This window comes from Sminthopsis crassicaudata, chromosome 6 (genome assembly GCF_048593235.1).
Source record: "Sminthopsis crassicaudata isolate SCR6 chromosome 6, ASM4859323v1, whole genome shotgun sequence".
NCBI lineage: Eukaryota > Metazoa > Chordata > Mammalia > Dasyuromorphia > Dasyuridae > Sminthopsis > Sminthopsis crassicaudata.
This window is the reverse complement of record NC_133622.1, coordinates 41,656,027-41,682,974: the sequence shown is the minus strand read 5'-3', so window position 1 is coordinate 41,682,974 and position 26,948 is coordinate 41,656,027. Positions and strand designations below refer to the sequence as shown.

Genomic DNA, 26,948 nt, shown 5'->3' with positions numbered 1-26,948 from the left:
TGTTGAATTTTTATATAAGTATTCCAGTGGGGATACCTTAAACTTCTCTTTCTGATGCTGTGGTATTAAATATTTTAATTAATGATTTGGATGAAGGTATAGATGGCATGCTTTCTAAATTTGCAAAGGGCACATATTTGGGAGTGGTAACATTCAATAATCAATATCTCACTAACCAGAATTTTACATTATTTAAATATTTCCTTTTCAAGGTTCATATTCGAGTAGCTTCGCCACCAATAAGATTCCCATGCTACATGGGAATAAATATTCCAACAAAAGAAGAGCTTATTGCCAATAGGCCTGAATTTGATGATCTTGCAAAATATATAGGTGGGTGATTAAGTCAAATTTTATCTTTAATTTAATTACCATTTTAAAATTTAATTAAATTACCATCAATAAAATTATGAGTTTGCATTTATATAAAGCCTCATGGTTAATTTTTTACCTTTATTTTTTATTTATTTATTTTTTTTTGCTGTGGCAATAATTTGGGTTTAAGTGACTTGCCCAGGAAGTATTAAGTGTCTGATCTGGATTTGAACTCGTATCCTCCTGACTTCAGGGCTGGTGCTCTATCCACTGCGCCACCTAGCTGCCCCCATGGTTAAAAAATTTTCATAGATCTTTGATTTCCTTAAATTCCAACAGACTTTTAAATATTGCTAATACTAGCCTCAATATGCATTTGGTAACTCTGAAATTCAGAGAAGTTGTGCATTGTTTAAGGTTACATTACTAATTAAAATGAAGCTGGAACCTTATTTAAGGTTCTCTTTCTACTGTCAACATTGTAATTGAAAGATCACACAGCTGTAACAAGTACTTTTCCTGAAGAAAGCAGTTCATTATTTGTCTAAATCAGTAGTTTAAATTACTAAGATTTTTTACAAATCTTTCTGGACATTCCTTTGGTTTCTACAAAAAATATATTAAGCAAATACAGAATCATTATGACCTCAATACTTAAATGATAATAACAACTGTTTCATAGTCTCTTTAATTATGTAAATGTTGTACCATTTGTACAAACATGTTAAATATTATTAGTACTGATATTGATTCATAGTGGTACCTTTCAGCATGAAGTGGTTAGTTTTTCTGTCTTTTCCTTTAATCAGGTTGATTTTTGCTATTGCCTTGTCAGATAATTACTGTTCCTCATCAAGTTTAATGGAAGCATAATAAATTTTACTTTGGTCTTTCAACTCTGAATTTTATATTTGTGTATTTCTTGTAAATAATATTGTTGGATTCTGCTTTCTAACCTATCCCGTTTATTAATTATATATTTCCCTCCTTCCTGTACATATTGCTCTCTTCAGGAACAAGTTGCTCCCTACTCCTCTATACATAGAAGGTTGTGAGAGAGGCGTGTGCTCAGCGCCACGATTGTGTTCTTGAAGCACTCATCTCCTGTTCCATTACCAGATCCCTGTCTTAGGTTTTATCTTTCACATCCTTCATTATCCATCCTTCAAACCTAGTTTTGCCTCTAATCCTTCTTTGAATCTATCCTCTTTCTTACTCTCTTTACCCCCTTCTCTTAGATTTCCCCTTTAATTTCCATCTCCTCCTACACCAGACTTCATATGTATGTTGCATCCTACTTTCAACAATTCAAGAATTCATTTTCCTCCCCAGCTCTCTTCTGAATTCCCTCTTTTATGTTAATAGAATTCCCATTCTTCTATTCTCCCAGGTGAGACTAAAACCCCAGCATTAGACTCAGTCCCATCCTATGCATTAATGGTGAAATCTTGTTTCTGTCCCCACATCAGCAGAAGCATCCAACCTTTCTTTCCTTCTCATAGCCAAGTCACTTCTCATCTGGAAAACTAACTGTCCTTAAGAACCGAATCTTTCCACATTCCAACTTTCAATTGGCTGATATATGACCTGCATTCTGCATTTGTAAAAATTATCTCCTACCACTATTTGTAAATCTTCACACTGTCAGATACTAGTTTTTCTTCATCTGGTTTGTACTCAGTTTTGCTGTGGTTGACCTTTTTCCTCACTGTTTAGACTGTTGCTGTGATTGTTTCCTACTCTTCTTGATGATTATCCTGTTTATGGTTACATAATTTTTGTTAACTCAGCTATTTAGATGCCCTGTGCTTATCACCCATTCTCACTATATGGGGAAAAGAATTGTTATCAGCTTGGAGTATTTTTGGAATTATATTGTCATATTAACAACCTAGTTTAGTATTATGAATTATATTACAAGTCTTGAGCATTTGTAGTGGAATATGTCCACTTTGGTAGCACTTAGTTTTGCTGTTTAATGTGAAACGTGGGTCTCAGATGATTATTTTCACATTGTTGGTCAGCTTTGATAGAATTTCCTTATTTTTGTACTAGTTGTACACTTACCACAATGCTGTACTTATTAATGTTACTCTGAATTAAGTGGGACTCGATATGCTGGTTTCCTTGATTTATGTTCTCCTAATCTTAGCAGATCAGTGACTCATAAGTGGTGTGTTGCCTGTGTAGAGGCTGGAGTTTGAGGTCTGTGCAGGATGTCAGGTACACTAAAGTCAGATACACTAAATCATGCTCCACAGTAATTTCAGAAAAGTTCCTTAATTGGCTTACTCAGTGACTCCTGTTACTTTCTTCTTTGACACTCCCTCTTTCCCCCCTTACACCCCCCATCCCCTCTGCCCCCTCGGGCCTCCCCACGATGCAATCTCCTCTCATGGGCTATTTCCCTAGAGACTGAAAGAGACCTTTTTAATAATTTTGTGATTTGTCAGGATGTCATGTTAATGTAAAATGCAAGTGTACAGTTTGTTTAGTTACAGAGGGCTGGGGTAATGTTTTGCATGTAGAGTAACATTTGTGCAGTGGGGAAACAGAAAAGGAAAGGAGTGGACTGGAGATGAAGCGTGGTCTCCCCACCTGATCACTTTTTTCCCTTTCTCTGCTCTCCCTTGCTCAAATGGTGCTCTAAAGGAACTCTTCTTCTAGGAAGTACAGATATTTACCCTTGTACTTTTTTACAAGCCTTTTTTTAAATTATAAAAGAAGTCTTTTTAAAAAAAGGCACTTTAGAGCCAAAGAGTTGATTTTTATCCTGCTTTATACTTTTATTTTTTAGATAATCAGTGACCTTATTTATTTTTTTTTCCCCTAGGGGCTAACAGTGTTGTATATCTGTCTGTGGAAGGTTTAATATCATCTGTACAAGAAGGGATGAAATTGAAGAAGCAGAAAATAGAGAAGCAAGAAAATATAATTCAAGAAAATGGAAATGGTCTGAAATACTTTGAAAAGGATGGGCATTGTACAGCATGTCTTACTGGAGACTATCCTGTAAAATTAGAATGGTGAATGTGTCATTGAGTGGTGGGTAGAAAAAGGGGGGAAAAAAGGTAAAAGGTGTGATATAAAGTTGAATTTAAAAAATCAAAAGTTTGAATCAAAAGTTATGCCTTATGTGTTACTAATAGTAGTTTTTTAACACCTCAAATCCTGCAACATGCTTTTGTTTGCCTTTGTTATCTTGTTTATTTGGTTTTTTTTTATAAGATGTGAGAACCAAAGTGTTTTAATATCTTGAATATCCTAGATTTAATACAGTCAAGTAATTTTATCTAGGAATGTTGGATATTGCTTTCAGCTTTATCAATATAGTTCAGTAAAAGCTCTTAGGGCATTGTTAGTGGGATTTTACACATTTTATTTCAAGCTATCAAACAAATATAGGACAAAATTTCAAGTTTGTGCTATGAGGGGATTTCAGTTACCATACTTGCCAAAAAATTCTCATAGGATTTTACTATTTTTATTTAATGAATAAATTGCCTCATTTTATTTCTGAATGCTTTCATAATTGAGTTTTCATAAATCAGCGTCTTAGCGTAGCAGAATGGGAGAGGAGGCCTTTCTTATTTGATATATTGGTATATATATATACTATATATATACCAATTTTACCATTACAAGGCAGGTGAGTTGACAGGGTGTTCATAACTTCAAGTATGTCCCACAAAAGAGTAGAATGAAGAGTCCATAGGGATTTGTTGTATACAGTACATATATGTTGTATGGAAATGTAGTACAAAATAATTGTTTATTCATATCCTCAAATTTTTCTATCACTGAAAAATAAAACTATCATCGAGACCAGGGAATTCATGGAGTTAAAAACAATTTTTAAAAAATAATTGTCTTTCACTTGTAATTTGTTTCATTATTAAACTTATATATTTTATTTTTAAATGCTTGCTGTCTCAAGGGGCTTGGGAGGAAAGGAAACAATTTGAGACTCAGATTTTTTTAAAAAATGTTTTAAAAAACTGTTTACTGTGATTGAGAATAAAAATTAAATGTTTAAAAAAAAAGAGTAATTTGAGAAGGGGTTCATAGGCTTCATGAGACTGCCCGTGGAATAATAAAGAATCCATGGACCTAGGATAAAAACTAGGAACCATTCTAGCTTGTTGTGTTTTATTTTGTAATTTAGGCTTCTTGGATGAAACTGAACTATATTTCATTGTTTACTGTGTCTCTGCTGGTAATGTCACAAAATAGAATGTAAGGGCATGTCTCCTAGACGTATAGGGAAGAGGAGCAAAATAATTGAAAATAATTTTGACTTTATTTTGGTACTCATATTTATAGGAGTTGTTTGAACCTGTTTTCTGAACTGCAAGTCTGAGGTGCTCCAAGAAAAACTTGAAATATTAAGTAAAATAATGAATTCTTTGCAGGAGGGCTGCTTTTTTTTTTTTACCTTTTGCTTGTAATTTGAGTGGGACCTTTAAAATCATATCATTGGTTAGTCTAGTAGTTAACATGACAAATTCTCATTTTCAACTGATCAATTATTTTCATAAGTGCAAAAAGGTAAACTTGCATAGATACATATTTTTTATATATTCTAAAAATCATGGAAAATTGATATTTTTTGTGCTCATATTCAAGTGATGATGCATCCACAATTAGGCTTTTTGTGGTGGTAGTGGTAGGGATTTGAAAATATAAACCTTGGGGCAGCTAGGGGGCGCAGTGGATAGAGCACCAGCCCTGAAGTCAGGAGGACCCGAGTTCAAATCTGGTTCTCAGACACTTAACACTTCCTAGCTCTGTGACCTTAGGCAAGTCACTTAACTCCAATTGCTTCAGCCAAAAAAAAAAAAAAAAAAAAAAAAAATATATATATATATATATATATATATATGTAAACTTTTGTTTTCTTAATGTAACTGAATGGAACATTATATTTTATGACACAACTTGTTTGAGAATTTAAGTTATTAATAATGATTTATTATTTGGTATATTTTCACACATCAACAGACCCTATGTAACATCCAGGCAGTATGTAGCATCATTACAGTATATAGGTCTTGGGTAGCTTTCCTACAACCTGCCTTCATCACTTGTTCAAATATCTATGAGTGAAAATGTTGCACAAGGAAGTTGGCAAATTTACTTGTTCTGGCTTATCCTCATGTCCAGTAGCACAAATGACAAGTCCCATGTACTCAGTGTTCGCTTTCCATAGGCTGCCAACTGCCCTTTCCCCAAAGTAGAGGCTTTGATAGCAATTTTAAAGAAACCTTGATAAGGAATATTATTTTGACATGAACCTTTCTGCTGTGTCATGTCAGAATGATTCTTTATATGTGTGGGTTGTTGGGAGTCAAAGCCTTTAAGTCACATGTTTGTAACAGCCTTACATTTGACTTTGCAAATCAGGGACTCAGGGAAGTACTAAATCAAAATCTGATTTGACTTTCATGTTTATGTTGTCTGTGTTTTCATTTTATTGTTAAATGTTGAAGTAGTTTTTATATAATTCTGATGGGGGGAAATAGTGATGATAATTTTATTGTCTATATACTTTATTGTGTCCTTTTATTTCATTTTCATTATAAAATATGTAAATAGAATATTGTAAATTGAAAGATGTTTTTGCAAGAAATATACTAGCTTTTTTATGACTTCTTTGTGATCTGTCTGAATGAAAGATGCTTTTATAATACTGGATGAATTCCAGGGACTCAACAGCGATTTTTATAGTGTCAAAAATAATGTTAACTGGGTTTATTTTTACTTTTCTACTGATCAGTTAATATAACTTCTTGAAAATATATTCTTTCATATTTCCTATTTTTAATCAAAAGCTGATAATCTAACATTCAAATGGACATAAAAAGGATTAATTAGATCCATATACTGTACCAAAGATAAGTACCTACAGAAAACATTATATGATAATAAGTACAGTATTATGGAAAATAATGACGCTACTTGTTAGTTCAATTTAATTGGGACAAGGATTCTCTTAGGCCAAAGCAAGTGACACTTATGTTACTGTATTAGATCCTATTGAGATATTGCCACCTTCTATACATAAAAAGTTTCAGAAAATTTCAAGGTATCTCTGTGAAGAAAGAAGGAAACTCAATGACAGTACATGTTTTCACTTGTATATGTGTTTCACTTCAACGGATATGTATGAAAACTTAAAATCTATTTCATATATAACAATTTTTTTAAAAGTTGGGGACACAGAATTTAGTCACTTAAAATAGTGACAAGATGAATGTAATTTCCTTTGAATAGGGGCCCAATGATTTTTGTTTTGCTTAAAGTGAAATAAAGTGGTTCATGTCTGTGATATCTGGGGACAGAGTTGCTGGCCTGGCATTGGGAAGACCTATATCAGATCTAGCCCCTCATACTTATTAACTATGTGATCCTGGGCAAGTCACCTAACCTCAATTACCTTATTTTTAAAAAGGGGGGGGAGGGCAAGAAAATTTGTAGCTTTGTTAAGGTCACCATTACAAATGAGCCATAAACAGTGCAACCAGGTAGTAATTACCTATCTTCAAATCTGAGGAAAAGTAATATTCATGTCTTCCATTCAAAATGTTTTGACTCTTTGAGGTAGAATCAAAATAGCTGAGACATGATTGGGGGAGGGAAAACAGATGAGAAAATAAAATTTAGAAAGTAATGCAGATGGGAAGAAAATGGAAGCTATCTGATGAGATGTCCAAAAAGTCATGGATGTTGTAAAATTTTAAGAAAGAATTAAAGTTAAGAATATTGTGGGGGGAAAAATAGCATGTAGAAAGTAAGCTGACATGGGAGAAAATAAAGATAAAAGAAAACTTGCTTTACAAAACCATGGTTTAGAGAAGAGTGAGATTTGGAGTTGGAATTAGGCCCTCGATTCAACCAGAATCTGCAATAACTGGAGTGAATTTAACAAGTTCACTCTTATCTCCTTTTCCTCATCTGAAAAAGGAAGTTGGATTAGATGGTCTCTAATGTTCCCTAAATATAGAGAATTATGGGGGAAAGACATCTAATAAATAACCTGGGGGAAAAACAATGGAAATAATCATTAAACTGAAAAAAAAAAAAGTCAGATTAGATAACATATAAAAATCAACCTCAGAAAATGACTTTTTTTCCCAGTTTAAACAGTATTTATATTTTACTATGTTCTTTGAATTATGCTTTTATTGTACATTTTTTCAGACTGAAAAGGGTCTACATATGTTATTTTTGCACAACTTTTTAGTCTTGTTCAGTTTTAGGAGCAAATGTATTGTGTTGGGTTTTTTAAAAAAAAATGTGTAATTTATTTGAAGTTGTTACAGTAGGCACTTAAAGTTTTTCATCATTGACAATTGCAAAACCTTTTGTTTCAAATTTTCCCCTCCTTCCCCCCACTCTCTCCCCCAGATGTCAGATTGACCAATACATGTTATATATGTTAAAGAGTATACTGAATTCTTTAAAAAAAAATTACAGCTTTTAAAGCAAAATTTTGTTTGCAGGAAAAATTTAATTTAGAAAGATTTGAATAGATTCCAATTTTAAGGGTGGTTTTAAATAGATTCTACTTAAATAACTCTGTAATTTCAGTGAAATAGAATTTCCATTTCTTAATAATTTGCAGTTCCTCCATGCTTGCCTGCATATGATAGGTTCTAGACCCATGGGGCTTCTCAGATCTTCACCATAGGGTGGCCCTTCAAGATACTGAAGGCCTTCCCTGGTGTTATGTGATTATCACTGGTTATCCTCATTTGCTATCATAGTTCTTTGATAAGGTGAAGTCCAGTATTTCATACTTTGTGACATAATGTAGCTTTAACATTCACCATTTGCCATTTTATTGGTATTTGTTTTTTGTAATGGTCTGTTTCTCTAGATTGTAATTGTTTTCTCGGGAGCAGGTTTCTTGGGGAGCTTCTGGGGGCAGCCTTCCTTTCAGTTCAGTTCAATAATCCCAAAATTCAGCCAGGAGTTAAAGTCCAGATCTTCTATTGTGCCCTTCAAAATCCTGAATCTTTTCCTATGCCTGGTTAGCTTTAATAGAGGCCTGTCTCTCTCCTTGGTTCCTGAGAGCTCTTGTCTGAATGTCTCCAGCCAGCTTCAGCCTCTCGTCCTCCCTATCTCTGCAGCCAGCACAAAAGTCGAAGTTGGAATGAATCTGCCTCTGCCTCCAAGAGTGTGGGATTGTGGGTTTCTGCCTTGTGAATCTCCCAGAAGTTTTCCCAAAGTCCTCCCTGGCCCTGAGAACTTCTTCCTTATATGGTGCACACTGAGTATACACCAATCATTTAATCACTAGGAAATCATTATTTGTTGTAGGATTAGATCAATGCTAAATTAGATTTAAACCATGTCTCCTCAATTCCACTCAGTATCTTGTTTCAAGTTCTGGCCCATAACATCTTGTAGGGTCAGGGTCATATCAATCATACTGAATTAGATAATTATTGTCTCTTATCCATTCCAGTGACTTAGCACCTTGTAAGAATCTTAACAGTTTTAAATCCAATTTTTGCATATACCCATGTAGCTAAGTGGGTCGGGAAGAAGTTTGATGAAATTTAGGAGCTTTGTGGTTTTCTAAAATACCGATACACCCCTCTCTTGTCCAATACTGGACTCCCTTCCTTTACCCTGTCAGTATGGATGGATAGATGTTATTATACTTGCATCAAGCTTTGGCATATTAGTGCACTCCTTCTGTGAGGTCCACAGTGACATAAGACTAGGTGGCCTAACGATCTAGGAGGAAATCTGAAATGAATGAGAAAAGCCTCTTGGTCAAACTAGTAATTCAGCCTGCCCATCTCTATCTGAGAGAGCTGGTAGTGATGGAGTCACTTGGGCCTAGAATGGAGCAAAGAAGTACTTGCTGTCATTTCATGTTAGATTGCGGGGGCTTTCAACACTCTCAAGCTGGTCCCTTTGGTTACAGAGCTTGTGCCCTGTCCGTGGGTTATCTAACTGGTTTTTGACTTTGCCTCAGTTGCTATCTGGCCTTAATCACTGAATGGGTGCAGCCTTATCAAATTGAGTCCTGCTGAGACTACCAAAGTATATGGTCAAATGTAGACTGAGACAGGAAGCTGACCCAAATTGCCTTATCCCTCCAAAAAAGTGCACCAAGCACTATCCTACACATTATAAGATTTTATTTGCTACTCATGACAATGCTGGGAAATGGGGACTATCATTCCCATTTTATAGTTGAGGAAACTGAGGCAAACGGGTTAAAGTGATTTGCCCAGGATCTCATAAAAATAGTGAAGAAGGTAAGATATGAATTCAGGCCTTCCTGACTACAGGTGCAGTGACCCCTAGCTGCCTTTGTAATTTCCTGAAGGTCCTACCTACCTGGGAAGTAAGTGTTCCTCAGTGTGTCTGCTTTTGCCTATCAGAAGAGAGGGCATTTGATGTAAGGCAGATACAGTGAATCATAAAACTGGTGATACCCTTTGACCTAGTGATTTTCTAAGTATGATACAAAGGAACTGCGCAAAGATATTTATAATGGTAAAAACTACTGTTTCTTCAATAATTGGAGAACGGTGAAATCATGGCATGTTATATGTGACACCTAAAATTTATTGGAATACTAGGAAATACAAAAATAGGAAGTGATATATGTTGGTAGACCAAAAATACTTTAGACTGTACTAAATGACTAGCTGATAGAACCATTATGATTATCTAGAAAAACCCACAAGTAAAAGATATTTCAGTAAATGTAAAGGGAAATTAAAACAAGGGTTTTTTTTTCTTTAGTAGTTGATTTATTTGTATATATATATAATTTTTTTAAAACAGCAGGTTTATTTTTCATTATTTGGTTTTTCTTTTTTCTTTCTTTTTTTTTTTTTTGATTAAAGCTTTTTATTTTCAAAATATCATAATTTTGAACATTTGCTTTTGCTAAACCTCAAGTCCCAAATTTTTTTCCCTTCCCTTTTCCCCATCCCCTCCCCTACACAGGAAGTAGTCCAATATGTTAAACATGTGCAATTCTATATATATTTCCACAATTATGATGGACAAGAAAAATCTGATCCAAAAGAAAATGAGAAAATAAAATGGAAGCAAACAACAAAAGTGAAAATACCGTGGCTCTGTCCATCACAAGGCTATTGGAATTGACCTGAATCATGGTTATACCCTTACATACTCTAAAGTCACCCTTCTTCTTAACTTCCCTTATTTTTGAAGGATCTTTCAGGTCTCTTCACAAACCCAGGATTATTTTTGGCTTCACTTTTTTTCATCTCCTACTTATAATTTACAAAGTGTGCCATCGTTTCTAGTTCAGCAATTTCTTTAATCTGTCTTATTTGTTTCTATTTATTTAATCACTATCCCATTCTAAGCTCTTATCACTTCTAGCCTAAACTTAAGCCTATTTGGGGAATAATTTCACTTCATTCTCCCTTATGCTATTTCCTCTTTGTCAAATCTGTCTATTTGCTATCTTCTAATTTTTGAATGCTTTTAAATGATCTATTAGCCCTTGTTCAGGATCTTTTGGTTTTCTGAGAAGCTAAATAACCTTTAATTTGTTGCCATGGCTTACTTTAAATTCAGTTGCAAGAACTGGTGAGCCAGCTAGGAGCTGAGTGGGACATTTTTGCTAAGAGACTTCCTTGTGAGAGGAAGACTCCTCCATATCAACTCTGTCCAAGTCAAGTAAAGCCTTTATGTTATTGGGGAAGCTTCATCTCTGCTTGTTTCTTATGTTGTTCTGTTAATGTTTCCTGTGACTATTTGGCAGTAATTATCAACTGCAACCTGGTAAATCTTTTTTTTTTTTTTTTTCTTCAAGCAATGCTTCTGATTGAAGTTGGAGGATGTTATTGAGGCATGGGCCTCATGATGCCCCTAACAGGAAGTCATTGTTAAAGCCATGGAGAATTTTTTTTTTTCCCTTAGGCAGGGATCTTCATTGAACTCAGAAGACATATTGAAACTTGAACCAAATATTCCCAATTGAAAAGGAGGTAACTAAAAACACCAAAACTGACGGAAGATGTACAAGAAATGTCCTAAATGTGGCCTGAAGGCTTTCTTGTGTGTGTACTGATTTTGTGTGTTCTTATATCTGTTTTGTTGTACTAGCTAGTTTAATTTTGAAAAAACATGTTTTTCTGGGGCCTGATCAGCTGAAAGAGAGTAAACATTTTCTTCAGAAAGGATCTTTTTTTTTTTAACTCCAGCCAAGTTAAAAAAAAAATAGCTATGAAGAAATCTTTTCCGTATGCAAAAATTTATGGCGTCATAAATTGAAGACTGAAATGTAATTTTTCTATTTTGAATTTTCAAAATGGGAATTTAAAAAATTTCATTTGAATATTTTCATAAATGCTGAAGTGAATATGAAGGTAACATTATAGAATTTGTTTTAAGGAAAAAGAAACAACGTGGAAAGAACACTTTCCTTGGAGAGTAACAGAAATTATTGTTTTAGTGCTGGGGGTGGGGGGAGGGAAGATTAGTTCACCGATAAGATAAAAATTTGCAATTTAAATTTATCTGGCACCTGTTTCCCTCACCATAAAAAAGAAAAAAGCTTGTTTTTAAGTCAGGAAACAAGTAGAATATAAAACTTAAATTGGAAAAAAAAATTTGTTCTTCTGCAAATGGCATAATAACTAATTGTTTAAGTAAAGTAGGAACAAGGTCACTGGAAAAAAATTTGGAAACGATCATGTTCGTAAGCTCTTACGAACTCTGAAGGCAATAATATTGCACTTAACTGGGGTTATGTAAAAACATTTTTTTGTGCCAAATTATAAAGAACTTGGTAGGGTCAAGATTACTTCTATGCCCTGGGGTATGATTGGGAAATAAAGATGAAAAAATGAGCAATTATAAGGAGGTAAGGGAGGTATTAAAATTCCAAAGGAAACTGGATAGGGGCAATTTTGAAAGAATGTATAGAGAAAGAAAGAGGGAAAGTTTAATAGGATTTGAAAATACACAAGAGTTTCAAGTTTTGGAAAGTTTTGATCTCTTTAAGGAAATAAATGTTATATAGTTATGATATGGTAACTATCGTAATATATTTGCATAATGGAATTATTTGAAGAACCAATAGAAGTGTATGTTATTATATAAGGTATAATCATTGTGGATCCTACTGAGAATACTACTGTCACTAAATCTTTGGCAGTACTCTAATGTGAAATCTGTTTTATATCATTTATGCATCCAGATGTGATAGAATTTATTCTTGTTTCAGGCTAAGTGAGATGTGTTCTCCTATTGGGATAATTGTGTTCAAGTTTATTATTTGAAATTAAGCTGATCAAACCTCAGAAATTTGTTAACTGTGTGACCATAAGCAAGTTTCCTTACCTTTATCTCAGTTTTTTACCTCAGTTTCTTAATTTGCAAAGGAGATAAATCATAGTACCTATCTTCCAGGATTTTCTAAGGATCAAAATGATGGAAGTAATGTAAAATGCTTAAAGCATTGCCTAGCACATGGTATGTACTACGTAATGTTAACTACTGTTAATATTACTAGTAATATTTAGCTGAATTACTTCGTATTGAGTAATTATATTGTGTTTTATATGTGATTAGTATAAAATGTTGATGGTGATAATATTAGTGTTACTTGATTTGAAAATGCATTGAATTCAACTGATGTTATCTGACAGGTAAGTTGGTTTTTGTCTTAAATATGACATTGTGTATATTACTGTGTTTTTAGTTGTTGTATAGTGAATTTTTGAAATCATGGAATAAGAAAAGTTAAGGGGATAATGCAGTTGTATTTATGGAAAATTTTACTTTTAATCTGGATACTGTAAAATTATTGATAAACTTATTAGAAGCTATTGTTATTGTTATGCTATGATATACAGACAAGTTGAGAAATAGTAATTTTTAATCAGCGAATTTACTGAAAGTTGACTGACCACATAGGAGACCACATCCAGAGTGCATGGTGGTAAATAAAAAAAGACATCTAGTTTTGTAGGTTTAGTGGAAGCTAGGTTGACAGAAATCAGACAAAAGATTAGCCTGCTTTCTTATCTGACATCTTTACAGCTATTGCTAAGTAAATACTTAATGGACAAGGCCAGGGAGACAGGTCTTGCATGAGATTTCTGTTGTTATTCTTATATCAAGGAGGGTTCTGGCAGAAAAGTAGACTAGGGTCTTTTTTAGGTATGCAAAAGGGGTTTTGGATTGCCAGGTCATTTAAAGTTTAGGGCTTTTTTTTTTTTTTTTTCCCCCAAACTTAGTCTTTGCTGAGAAGATGGGGAGAGAAGGTTGGGATTATGGTCTATAATCCATGTTTTTCATCATTATAATGGTTAAAATCTATCAAGTATTTAACTGGGCATATTTTTTAAAATTAATTTTATAATTATAAATTTTTGATAGTACATATGCATGAGTAATTTTTTAAATAATATTATCCCTTGTATTCATTTTTCCAAATTTTCCCCTCCCTCCCTCTACTCCCTCCCCTTGATGACAGGCAATCCCATACACTTTACATGTGTTACAGTATAACCTAGATACAATATATGTGTGTAAATCCAATATTCTTGTTGCACGTTAAGAATTGGATTTCAAAGGTATAAGTAACCTGGGTAGATAGACAGTAGTGCTAACAGTTTACATTCACTTCCCAGTGTTCCGTCTCTGGGTGTAGTTGTTTCTGTCCATCATTGATCAACTGGAAGTGAGTTGGATCTTCTTTATGTTGAAGATTTCCACTTCCATCAGAATACATCTTCATACAGTATTGTTGTTGAAGTGTATAGTGATGTCCTAGTTCTGCTCGTTTCACTCAGCATCAGTTGATGTAAGTCTCTCCAAGCCTCTCTGTATTCCTCCTGTTGGTCATTTCTTACAGAGCAATAATATTCCATAACCTTCATATACCATAATTTACCCAACCATTCTCCAACTGATGGGCATCCACTCATTTTCCAGTTTCTAGCCACTACAAAAAGAGCTGCCACAAACATTTTGGTACACACAGGTCCCTTTCCCTTCTTTAGTATTTCCTTGGGATATAAGCCCAGTAGTAGCACTGCTGGGTCAAAGGGTATGCACAGTTTGATAACTTGTTGGGCATAGTTCCAGATTGCTCTCCAGAATGGTTGGATTCTTTCACAACTCCACCAACAATGCATCAGTGTCCCAGTTTTCCCACATGCCCTCCAACATTAATCATTATTTGTTCCTGTCATCTTAGCCAATCTGACAGGTGTGTAGTGGTATCTCAGAGTTGTCTTAATTTGCATTTCTCTGATCAATAGTGATTTGGAACACTCTTTCATATGAGTGGAAATAGTTTTAATTTCATCATCTGAAAATTGTTCATATCCTTTGACCATTTATCAATTGGAGAATGGCTTGATTTCTTATAAATTAAAGTCAATTCTCTCTATATTTTGAAGATGAGGCCTTTATCAGAACCTTTAACTGTAAAAATGTTTTCCCAATTTGTTACTTCCCTTCTAATCTTGTTTGCATTAGTTTTGTTTGTGCAGAAACTTTTTAATTTGGTGTAATCAAAATTTTCTATTTTGTGATCAATAATGATCTCTAGTTCTCTAGTCATAAATTCCTTCCTCCTCCGCAGGTCTGAGAGGTAGACTATCCTCTGTTCCTCTAATCTATTTATGGTCTCATTCTTTATGCCTAAATCATGGACCCATTTTGATCTTATCTTGGTATATGGTGTTAGGTGTGGGTCCATAGCTAATTTCTGCCATACTAATTTCCAGTTTTCCCAACAGTTTTTTTCAAACAATGAATTCTTATCCCAAAAGTTGGGATCTTTGGGTTTGTCAAACACTAAATTGCTATAGTCGTACCCTATTTTCTCCTGTGAACCTAATCTGTTCCACTGATTGACTAGTCTATTTCTTAGCCAATACCAAATGGTTTTGTTGACTGCTGCTTTATAATATAGCTTTAGATCAGGTACAGCTAGGCCACCTTCATCTGACTTTTTTTTCTTTAATCCCTTGACATTCTCCACCTTTTATTCTTCCATATGAACTTTGTTATTTTTTCTAGGTCATTAAAATAGTTTCTTGGGAGTCTGATTGGTATAGCACTAAATAGATTAGTTTAGGGAGTATTGTCATCTTTATTATATTTTCTCGGACTATCCACGAGCACTGGATGTCTTTCCAATTATTTAAATCTGACTTTATTTTTGTGGCAAGTGTTTTGTAATTTTGCTCATATAATTCCTGAATTTTCTTTGGTAGATGGATTCACAAATATTTTATACTCTTGACATTTGTTTGGAATGGAATTTCTCTTTGTATCTCTTGCTGTTGCATTTTGTTGGTGATGTAGAAAAATGCTGAGGATTTATGTGGATTTATTTTGTATCCTGCCATTTTGCTAAAATTCTGAATTATTTCTAATAGCTTTTTAGCAGAGTCTTTGGGGGTCTCTAAGTATACCATCATGTCATCTGCAAAGAGTGATAGTTTGATTTCATCATTTCCTACTCTAATTCCTTGAATCTCTTTCTCGGCTCTTATTGCCAAGGCTAGCATTTCTAGTACTATATTGAATAGTAATGGTGATAGTGGGCAACCTTGTTTCACTCCTGATCTTACTGGGAAAGGTTCCTAACTGGACATATTTTATTTTATTTAATTAATTTATTTATTTTTAATTTAATTTTTACTTTATTTTATAATTATAACTTTTTGACAGTACATATGCATGGGTAATTTTTTACAACATTATCCCTTGCACTTAGTTCTATTCAGATTTTTTCCCTTCCTCCCCCAACCCCCTCCCCCAGATGGCAGGCAGTCCTATACATGTTAATTATATTACAGTATATTCTAGATACAATATATGTGTGTAGAACTGAATTTCTTATTGCACAGGAAGAATTGGATTCAGAAGGTAAAAATAACAGTTTACACTTATTTCCCAGTGTTCCTTCTCTGGATGTAGCTGGTTCTGTCCATCATTGATCAATTGGAATTGGATTAGCTCTTCTCTATGTTGAAGAAATCCACTTCCATCAGAATACATCCTCGTACAGTATCATTGTTGAAGTGTATAGTGATCTTCTGGTTCTGCTCATTTCACTCAGCATCAGTTCATGTGAGTCTCTCCAGGCCTCTCTGTATTCCTCCTGCTGGTCATTTCTTACAGAGCAATAATATTCCATAACCTTCATATACCACAATTTACCCAACCATTCTCCAACTGATGGACATCCATTCATCTTCCAGTTTCTGGCCACTATGAAAAGGGCTGCTACAAACATTTTGGCACATACAGGTCCCTTTCCGCTCTTTAGTATTTCCTTGGGATATAAGACTGGGCATATTTTAAAAGGGGAGAATAATACTTATTGGGTGCAAAATAGAACAAAGGAAAAAACCTTGTAAAATCTCATTGTTTAATAAACTTATTAGGTTCCTTGGGACCATCTGCTTGGGCAATGTCATAAAATCTTGTTGGTCCTGTGAAAAAATTGTAAAATTCTAAAATAATAATTGGTCTAATGAGAAAATAGTGTCCCTTCTTTCCTTGTAAACACTGCATGCATAAGGAGGGAGAACTATGCAAGTTTGTTTAGTTAGTATAGAACTGATTTATGTGATTTATGAGTGAACATTTTGAAATTGTACTTGGATTATTTGTTTTAAGTTACATATTGAACTTAGTCTTAAAAATGTATTTTTGTTTTAGGGATTAATAGATAGTATCTTGAAAGACGTCTATTAGTCTGAAGATGTAAAATTATTAACCAGTGTTTTTGTTTTGTTTTTCCAATTAATAACCAATCCTGTATGCACTCATTGGGGAAATCCAGTATGTTTGAACTTTAACTCAATAAGAAAGGAGTGTTGGGTGACTTAAAAAAGTTTTATTTGAAGGCCTGGTAACATTTTATTGTTATTGCAACAAAATATGAAATAACCGTATCTGGCCCAAAGTGTAAAACTTTCTTTTTGAGGTAAAAATCTCTGGGGATTGATTTGATTCCGAGCTTGGAATTCAGGTATAAATGTGTGTGACCATTGGCTCAGAAATCCATCATTCAAGGGAATTACAAGCTACTCAAAGGGGATGGGATCCGAGAGGGGGGAGGCCATGCTTGACACAATTTCCCCTTTTTGAAGGAGATTAGACATTTCAGTTACATATTATATATTCCAAACCAGTAACTTCTGGTCCTACGTAAAATCAAAACGAAGAATGGCTCACACTTTTAGATTTCTCCTAGTGTGTAACGGCTAGTACGCACTTGTAAGTTCCACCAGGGAGGGTGGGGGTGGGGACGGAAAAGCCCCCAAGTCCATATTTTATGTTTAAACCAAAAACGTCGCCTAGGGGCAGACGGCATCGGGCAGCAGCCAGGCTGGGCCGCTGCCGCCGCGTTCCCGTGCGTTACATAAAAACCCAAGAGATCCTAGCGAAATCAGAGCGGAACCGGATGTGGCTGAATCCCGGAGAGGACAGAGTACGGGCCTAGACGCCTGGCTCCGCTTCCCCAGGAGCGGAGGGGAGCCCGCCCCCAGCGGCGAGGGCGGCGCCGGGCGTGACTTAACGCTCTGGGGCCACTTCGCCGAATGCTAGGGGCATCCAGGGCAGCTTCAATGATTTACGTGCCGATGTCACCAAGTCCTAGGATGTTTCGGGCCGGTCACTGACACAAGGCTGCCGAGCCTAAGCTTGCCCTATGGCCGTAGCCAGTTCCGGAACGGCCGCCTCACGTCGTTCGGGGACAGAGGTGAGGGGGCCGGAACTGAGCTGAGACAGACTGGTTAAGGAAGGTCCCTCCCGCGACTAAGCGGAATCTTACTAGCCAGCGGTGCCCAAGTGCTGACGAGGCGTGATGTAAGAATTTGCAAAAAACACCAAGTGGCAAAAAGCTTTAAAGGCGGTCTGCTCTTGCAGTCGATAGCGGGGTGCTGCGAGCCGGTAGGCCCTCACCCTGCCTGCCTCAGTTTCCTCAGCTGTAAAATGCGCTGGAGAAGGAAATGGGGAATTACTCCAGGATTTCTGCCAGTTAAAATACAAAGGCGCTGAACAGGACCCGAAAAACCAAAATACACAAGTGTTTTGGTTCCTCGCTTCCGGTTTAGGCAGCGCCGGCTCTACGCCCCTTAACGCAGTTCCGGAGTCGCCGCGAGACGTCACGGAGTCTGACGTCACTCACCGGCCGAGGAAAGAGGGGGAGCGAGGCGTTGAAGTGAGTACGCTCTTGGCGTCGGATGGCGGACGTGCCTCGCGTCTCCTAGGCTTCCTAGCGGCTACGGGCGCTGAGCACTGTGGGGGCCGAGGGCGGGGCTGAGTCCCGTTTCAGGGCGGTGCAGGGCGGTGGGTAGGAAGTGGAGTCCCAGGGCTGTGGCCCGGCTGTCCGGCCCTGCTCTCGGATTAAAATGTACAAATTCCCCCAGTACCGTCACGTGAAGGAACTTGAAGTAATGATATTCCGGAACGGGAAGGCCAGAGGGCGTGGAGGAGGAGACGGGGCCACGCTCGAGACCCGCCGGTCTTCAGGCTTTCCAGAACGGTGGCGGAGCTGCGCCTAGAGGGGCCGAAGGCTAACCGAGGCCCCTGAGCTGTCAATGTAGTCCCCACCTCGGCCCCCCAGTCTTATTAGGGGCCGTCGGTTTTGAGGTCCGAGAAGTAAAGGAAAAAAGAGAGAACATACAAAATCCTGCAGTCCCGCTTTCGAGGCCTCCAAAGCCCAGAGCCGCGGGCTTGGTCTGTCCCCCTAATCCCTGTCTCCGACCCGCTCCTCGCCGCAGCACTGCCAGCAGCCAGAGCGACCTCTACTCCCCCTTCCCCGGATCTTAACCCGTGCGGCCGCCCTCCGGACCGATTCCGGACTTAGCTACCTTTATGAGGGACAGGGGCAGGGAGGAAGGCCGCCTCCCTCGGGCTCTCCCGTCCTTAGTTATCGCTGAGGCCGGCCTCAGCCCCACTGACACCTGGGAAACCCGGAGGGGCCAGGCCGGCGGGGCCGTACCCGCGCTCCCTCTCGGAGGTCAGCGAGAGCCCCTTTGGGAACACGCGGTCGGAGCCTTGTAAGAGCTGGCGATTGTTTTGACGCGATACCGCGCAGCTCCGAGGCTCAGCAGTTGGGGCTGCCTTCCTCAAAGGGAGGTCAAGCTGGGGAATAATTAGAGGAGGTCATCCTGTCAGCAGTTTTTAGTTAGAGTGGAGTTGCTAAACAAACTTGTTAAAGATGAAGAATTGAAAAAAGTCGCTTACCTCAGTTACATTCTTAAGTATAAATTATGTAAAATCATCCTCAAATATTTTTTTCTTCACTATTCAAGAAATCAAGTTTCTGTGAAAATGACTCTTCAAGGCTTGGTGCTCGAAGCTGCTGCCCTTTATCCGGACCGAATAGCCGTATGTTTTGATGGATGTAATGAACAACGGCCCGTCTATCACACCTACAAGTCGATGGTCAATTTTGCCTCAGAATTATCCAGCTTTTTGCAGTCCGAGTGCAGGTTTGAAGGGACTCGTGAAATTGGGCTTTACTGCTATCCAGGAATAAATTTACCGGCTTGGATTTTGGGGTAATGCTATTTGGAGGGGTTCCATTTAGTGACGATCTTTGTATTCGTAATTAGCTGTTATGTATTATAATTTATTATATGAAGATTATTAGTCATCTTTAAGGTTCTTAACTGTAACATATAGTGGGCATTACTGTTGTTTACGGCTGTCATCTTAGATACTGCTATTTTCATTCTAGAAGATTGAGTAGAACATTTCCTTAGAGAACACAATCCTATAAATAGGTAATGATTTTAAACTTGTTTACGAAAAGCTGGAGCTATAGCTGACAGAGAAATATTTGGATGTTTTTATTTGACCCATATAACAAATAAGCATTTTAATGAAAATGTTTTTGGTGATTTTTTTAATCCAAGCTCGTGATTTTATTGATGTAGGGAACTCTGAATAAGGAAATCTCTTTACCAATTTTGATGCAAAACTGCACTTATATAATCTTATTTGTGTATCACTCAGCTATTTATTGTGTTAGAGATTAAATTTAAACCCTGGCTTTTAAAAAATCTGACGTCAACTCTCCAAACACTTATTATTTTAGAAAATGTGACAGTCATGCTTAACTAATTATCTGTGTCAGTCTTTAAATTTTTAATGAAAAGCTTTTGGTTGTAGCCTGAAAGCAAAATGAAAAATTCTATTGTGCGGGTAAGCCACCAGAGGGAGCTAATTTAAAGCTACATTAATAAATTAATATTGTACTTTGCCTGAACCCAAACATAGTACATGTACACTGAGTTAGTTTATGTTTCTGACACTGTTAACGGATTACAAATAGTATTGTAGCTGGGATAAATCTCTTCAGATTCCACGTTAATCACAAGTGTCAGAGAAGCAGTTAAGTCAACAACAAAAAACCAAACCTTTTAATATACATAATCAAAGCAGTGAGAAAGCATTGGCAGCTTTTTTTTCCCATTAGAAAGCTTTTAAAGTAACACAAATGAACTTAACTGTATCATCTTAAAAGATTTTCTTTTGCCCTCTTAGAATTCTTCAAGTTCCTGCTGCATATAGTCCTGTTGATCCAGATATACCACCAGAGCTATCAACCTATTTTATGAAAAAATGTAACCTCAAGTATATCCTTGTTGAAAAAAGCCAAGTCGATGTAAGTCCATAAAATATTACATTTGTCTTATGTTTGAATTTTTTTTCCACCGGACACCTAGTTTACTTTGTTTCCCTCAAGTGTTACATTTAATGAAAACATTAATTGACTTAAAATATTATACATCTTTCCATTTTTATGGGACCTAAACTGGTTTACTATTAAAATGTAATACTCATCTTGGTGTTTGAAATTGAGGAATCTTGTCTTAGTTTTCAAAAAAAAAAAAAAAAAAAAGAGGGACTATAGCTATTAGACTTTAGGTTAGTGAGAGTGATGTGTTTCTGTTAATTCCTAGAATGAGTCCAGTCTTCCATTATGTCTTCAACTTGCTTTATTTCCCATTACTATTCAACTGTGCCCTCTGATCTGCTCATGTCAGTCTGTTATTATTATTATTATTATTACCTTATTCTCTCCCTCCCTCTTCCTTAAAGGAGATTTAAAATATTTTGTATGTCCAATGCTTTTTTCAGCAAAGCATTGACAGCTATCTATTTTGGAAACAAACAAACCAGTTTTATACTCACTATTATATTTACTAGTAGAAGATAGAATGGAGGACTAAACAGGAATTTCCCACTTTGTGAGTGGATTCTGTTCTAAAAGTTAATCTGAAAGTTGGTTTTTGAGAACTTGGAATGAATTTTCCCATGTTATAATTTTCTGAATTAGTCTAGAAGGACCTGTTTGATGTTCACAATGAAATTGAACGAATTGCTTTACATTTTTCAAACTCGGCTTCCTCACCTATAAAACAGAACTATACTGTGTGAACTCTTAACTTCCTTGTGAATGCTAACATTTCACAATTTTATGATTCAAACCTGATTTAAATTATGTGATGCCCTTGAATTTTCACCGTCACCCTTCTGGGACTATTCCTGTTTTACAGAGTGGCCCCTTAGCTCATAAGTCATAAGTTCATAAGCTCTTTCACCTAGCTGCCCATAATACTCCCTAAGCAGGGGTGGGGAAGGTGTATGTAACTAGGACTTGGGGGAGGTCCTAGAGCCAGGCATCTAGATTTGGGAGTTCCCAAGTAAGAGAGTAGAAGAGAGAGCAAGGAAGAGCTTGGTGTCTGCCAGGGCTAGAAGGCGAGTCAGTAAAGGAGATGTTCAGAGACAAGCCAAGGGAGAAGGGTCAGACACTCTGGACAAGTGAGGAAGGAAGAGGTTCTATGGGGCGATGAGGTCTCTGGCCATAACAGGAACTTGGGAAGTCTTGGGCTGGTAATAGTGAAGAAGTGTCCCGACCTCCCCTTCCCCCCCATAGTCAGGTCTGGCTCTTTCCCTTCTTTGAACTTTTTTTTTTCAATTTATAAAAATTAAAACAAAGCTTGGTTCACATTGTAGCAGATTAAAGGGGACTAAAGCAATGGCAATGAAGATGTTTTATGGGCTGCCTGCAGGTCAGGGAGTGCCTTTGTGTTTGGTTTTAGATGGTTTGTAAGTCTGCACTGGGACAAACTTTTATTATATTTCTACAGTCATAGGACCATATGAAAATATATGGGGAGTTAGAGGGGATAGAATTTGTCCTGATATGATAAAAATAGTCCTGGACTTGGTGCTGACCTATTTCTGTTCTGGGTACTGATGCCACCTGTGTGATATTGGAAAGTCACTCCCACATGGCCTCAGTTGAATACAAATTGGACCCAATGACCCACAGTCTCTTTCATATCAGTATTTAAAATCCTGTGATTTTTACAGAAAAAAGAATATCTGGACTGGAATCCTACCTATCTCCTAGACTGGTGGGGTTTTTTTTGTTTTGTTTTGTTTTCTTTTTGTTTTCTTTTTTACTGCACTGCATTTCTCCTCATTGATTCGGCAAATTTGTAAAAATATGGTATGAAAAGTGTTACTTGAACACTGCTTTATATAATATCTACATATGTAACATAATATAGAATATCTGTAATAGTGTTTCTGAAGCTATCCCATGTCAGAGATGAAATTTGTTTTTTAACTTAAATTTTTTTTTTTTGACCATCTAATGTAGAAATTCAAATTTTCTCACGCAACTTGGTTAAATAATATCATTACAGTAGACTGTACTGATTTAACACTTTTTGAACTTCACTGGAATGAGATTGATGTGAACTTGCCTCTACATACTAAAAAAGAGAGTGATAGAAAGGAAACAAAGAAGGATTGCATCAATTCTTTGAGTGGCAGTGAAGAAAACGAAAAAGAATGCATGGATGTCAGATTGCCACATTGCTTGGCTTATGTTCTACATACATCAGGAACTACAGGAATCCCCAAGATTGTTAGAGTACCTCATACGTGTATAATACCAAATATTCAACATCTTCGGTGAGTTTACAAAAATGTCTTTCTTTTAAATTGTACTTTAAGGAAAAATTGTTGAAATTTAAAAAGAAAAAACAGGTTGCTGGATTTTTAGACTTAAAGAGATTATTTTTGTCCTATTATTTTATCTTCTTTTAGGAGTAAGTGGACATTGACTGTGTCATCTTGGACATATCACTTAATTTCTGAACCTGTTTTCTTATAAAAGAGATATAAAGTACTTGCCATTGTAAGAAAGATATTTTGAAAATTTTAGAGAATCATATAATTGTTGAATGATGTTTATGTTAGTAAGGGGAAATTCTGTCATTTCTTGTTCTTGGTTAGTCTTTCACATATTTAATTTAAAAAGAATATTAGTGATAACATTTTTCTTTGTTCTGACTTTGTCAAGTAAGTGGAGAGAATGAGATGTGTCAAAACTACAGATTTGGAGACTTGGGAGGAATTTTTGAGTACATTTGATATCCCCTCATTTTACACATGAGGAAAGTTAAGGGCAGTCATCATTTCAGTGATAGTAATGGACCTTTGGAAGGAGATTACAGAAGCATAATACTTTTACATATAGTTAGTTCTTTGTTTTGCTGTCAAGGCTTCAGGTAAGAAAATTAGGTTTGTGTTATTTCTTGTTGCTTTTGTAGTAAGTGTTTTCTGATCAGGGTTTTGTGGTATCTTCCTGAGTTCAAATCTGGCCTCAGACACTAAGAAACATGCCACCCTCAGTTTCCTTATTAATAAAATGAGGTACTGAAGGAAATGGTAAGTCTTTAGAGTATCTTTGTCAAAAAAAAAAAAACCCCAAATGCAATCACAGAATCAGATATGACTAAACAACAATGAACAAATATTGTCTATTGATATTAATTTTGATTGATATTAATTTAACCTCATTCTCTTCCTGCATTCGTAGAAATCACATCCTAAATTGGGCTTGCCTAAGAAGTATTTTGAGAGTGCTAAACTGTTTTTGTCTCTTAGAACAATGTCAAGACCAGTGAAGTTGCTAAGAATTGAAATTTAGATCATTACTAGGTAGCACTGGGTGAATAGAGGATAATTGCAGAATGGCAAAAAGTGGGGATTTTGTAGTACACATTTCAATCATGTAAATCTCTAAAAATGGATTTTTAGAATTAATAGTTCCATCTCATTAATTTAAAGGGAAGTGATCTCATTTCATAAATCTAGGTGAAATATAGCTTTGTTGTGAAAACTTTTTAGTAAATGTTTACTATTTTTCCTAATGTGATATTTTTTTCCTTAGGACCCTTTTTGAGATCACACATGAAGATATTATTTTCATGGCTTCCCCTTTGACATTTGATCCATCTGTTGTGGAGATGTTTCTTGCTTTGACAAGTGGAGCATCTCTGCTTATAGTTCCCAATGCTATTAAAATGCTGCCATCAAAATTAGCTACTGTTCTATTTCACCATCACCATGTGACAGTTCTTCAGGTAAAGTTTTTTGGTTTTTGCTTGTATATATATAGTTGAGATCACATAGAATATTTTAGGGTTTCTGATATTTTTAAAATGGGAAAATCTTGATCCATAAGTTATATTTCTCTGTCACTCCTGAAAGTAATCCCCTCAAATATCTTCCATCTTGATGCCAGTCACTCCTAAATCTTTATTTTTACCTTTCAAATCTCTCTTGAACTCTGCTTCCATATCACTATTCACCTGATGGTTGGCTCCCCCTATATAGTCTATCAGTGCCTCAAACTCATGCCCAGAACACTATTAATTTCCTCCCAAATTCACCAGTTTTCCATATTTGTTTCTCTGGAGGAAAGCATCATCTTTTCTAGTTATCTAGGTTCATAACTTTAAAATTATTCTTGACTTCTCAGTTTCTCTTCTTTACCAACTACATCTAATCAAGATGTCTTGTTGATACCTTTCTCACCAGGCACTGCTTTATCTCTTGTCTAGCCTACGTCATTGTCTCTCTCTTTTTCAATCAGTCCTTAGCAGAATTGCCAAATTAATATTCCTAAGATATCACTTCTCTTGACAATGATTTAAATTAGCTAGTCATCTTGCCTTTTTCCTGCTCAAGAAACTTTAGTGGCTCCATATTGCCTTTAGATAAAATACAAAAGTCTTAGCTCTGCATTTAGATCCCTCTACATTCAGTTTTTTTCCCCTAGACATTTCATGCATGCACATTATATTCCAGACAAACTCCCTCCTAGTTTGACATTTCATTTTTTGTCTTTGCTTTGGATAACTTGGATGTGCTCCCTCCTTACTTTTCTCTTTTAAAATCCCTTACCTTTTAGCCTTAGTTAATATGCCATCTTCACATAAAGCCTTTCCTCATCTCCTAGTTGTTATTGCACTCTTTCCTTAAATTGTATTTATTTCCTGCATACATTATATTCCTCTCCCTCCTATCTCTAAATGGAAATTTTTTTGGAAGGAACTGTTTTGTTCACATATCCCCAGTTTCTAACATTATATTGCCTATGGTAGATGTTTAACAAGTGTTTGTTGAGATGAGTATTTTTTACTCTTCATAATATTTAAAGCCCTTTAAAGTCATACCCTGATGTTTGTTGGCCCAGAAATTAGATAGGGTTCTTAGAAATGAGGTTGATAGAATACAAGATCTGCTTATCTGCCAACTGGGAAAGGCTTTGAATATGAGCTTTGTGGCAAAGTTATGTTTGCCATCTTAGTCAGCTAGTCAATAAGCATTATCTTCTTACTATATATCAGGCAATGTGCTAAGCACTTAAGGATACAAAGAAAAACAAAAATAGTCCCTGCTGTTGAGAAGCTCAAAATCTGATGGGATGGGAGAGACAAAATCTAAACTACTATGTCTAAACAAGCTACATACAGCAAAAAGAGAAAATAAATAACAGGGGAGGACATTAAAGTAAAGAGAGTTTGGGAAAGGCTTCCTGTAGAAGGTAGGGTTTTACCTGGTAGAAAGCTAGGAAAGCCAGTAAAGGAAAGGAGTAAATGAAGAGGTAGAGTATTTCAGGTTGGGGGTAGCCAAGTTTGCCTAGAGTTGAGATGAAATGTCTTGTTTGGGATGGAGGCCAGTGTCTTTTAAATTTGTTTGGGAAGTAAATATAAGCTGTAAGAAGACAGAAATAGGTGAAAGGTAAGTTATAAAGGGCTAGGAATGACTTGGAATTTTATATTTGTTCCTGGTGGCATTGGGGATCCATTGAGTTTATTTGTGGAACTAGGGAGGAGTGGTGAGGAACGCTATAATTGGACTTGCACTTTAGTGGCTGAATGGAGGATGGGTTGGATTGGGGAGAGACTCAAGGCAGTAGACCCTCCAGCTGGCTGGGGGAGAAGTTCAGGCATGAGGTGATAAGGACTTGTGTCAACATGGTAGCAGTATCAGAGGGGAAAAGGGAACCTATTTGAGAGATGTTGCAGAGGCCTTGGGAACAACTTAAATATGCTGGGTGAGAGACAAGGAAGAGTGCAGGATAACACTTAGGTTGCTAGTCTGGGGGACTAGACTCTCTGAAGACTGTTCTAGATAATTTTGGAGAAACTCATTACTAGAACTTGGATAAAAATTTCACAAGATTATCATCTATTGAAGCAAAGTGAACTTGCAGTCTTTCAGGGGAAGGAGTATCACATTGATAAAATTCCATAAGTAGTGAGGATGCATTA

At 36.3% G+C, this 26,948-nt stretch overlaps 2 protein-coding genes across 6 annotated transcripts in view; both read left to right on the top strand.

Moving 5' to 3' along the window:
• The window catches only part of PPAT (phosphoribosyl pyrophosphate amidotransferase), a 42,153-nt gene extending 37,709 nt beyond the window's left edge, over positions 1-4,444 (top strand). The window contains exons 10-11 of the mRNA XM_074276156.1: positions 213-333; positions 3,149-4,444. Coding sequence (XP_074132257.1) covers positions 213-333; positions 3,149-3,345 — 318 coding nt within the window. The 3' untranslated portion in view covers positions 3,346-4,444. The remainder of the gene's footprint in view (positions 1-212; positions 334-3,148) is intronic.
• Positions 4,445-16,214: 11,770 nt separating this feature from the next.
• The window catches only part of AASDH (aminoadipate-semialdehyde dehydrogenase), a 29,334-nt gene continuing 18,600 nt past the window's right edge, over positions 16,215-26,948 (top strand). Inside the window, exons 1-5 of one of the 5 annotated variants that reach the window (XM_074276151.1) lie at positions 16,215-18,517; positions 19,614-19,793; positions 20,851-20,971; positions 22,979-23,295; positions 24,560-24,752. In XM_074276151.1, coding sequence (XP_074132252.1) covers positions 19,633-19,793; positions 20,851-20,971; positions 22,979-23,295; positions 24,560-24,752 — 792 coding nt within the window. In that variant the 5' untranslated portion in view covers positions 16,215-18,517; positions 19,614-19,632. Of the gene's footprint in view, positions 18,518-18,606; positions 19,863-20,849; positions 20,972-22,978; positions 23,296-24,559; positions 24,753-26,948 lie in introns of those variants that run through there. The other 4 variants (XM_074276149.1, XM_074276150.1, XM_074276147.1 and 1 more) reach the window with 4 other exon arrangements.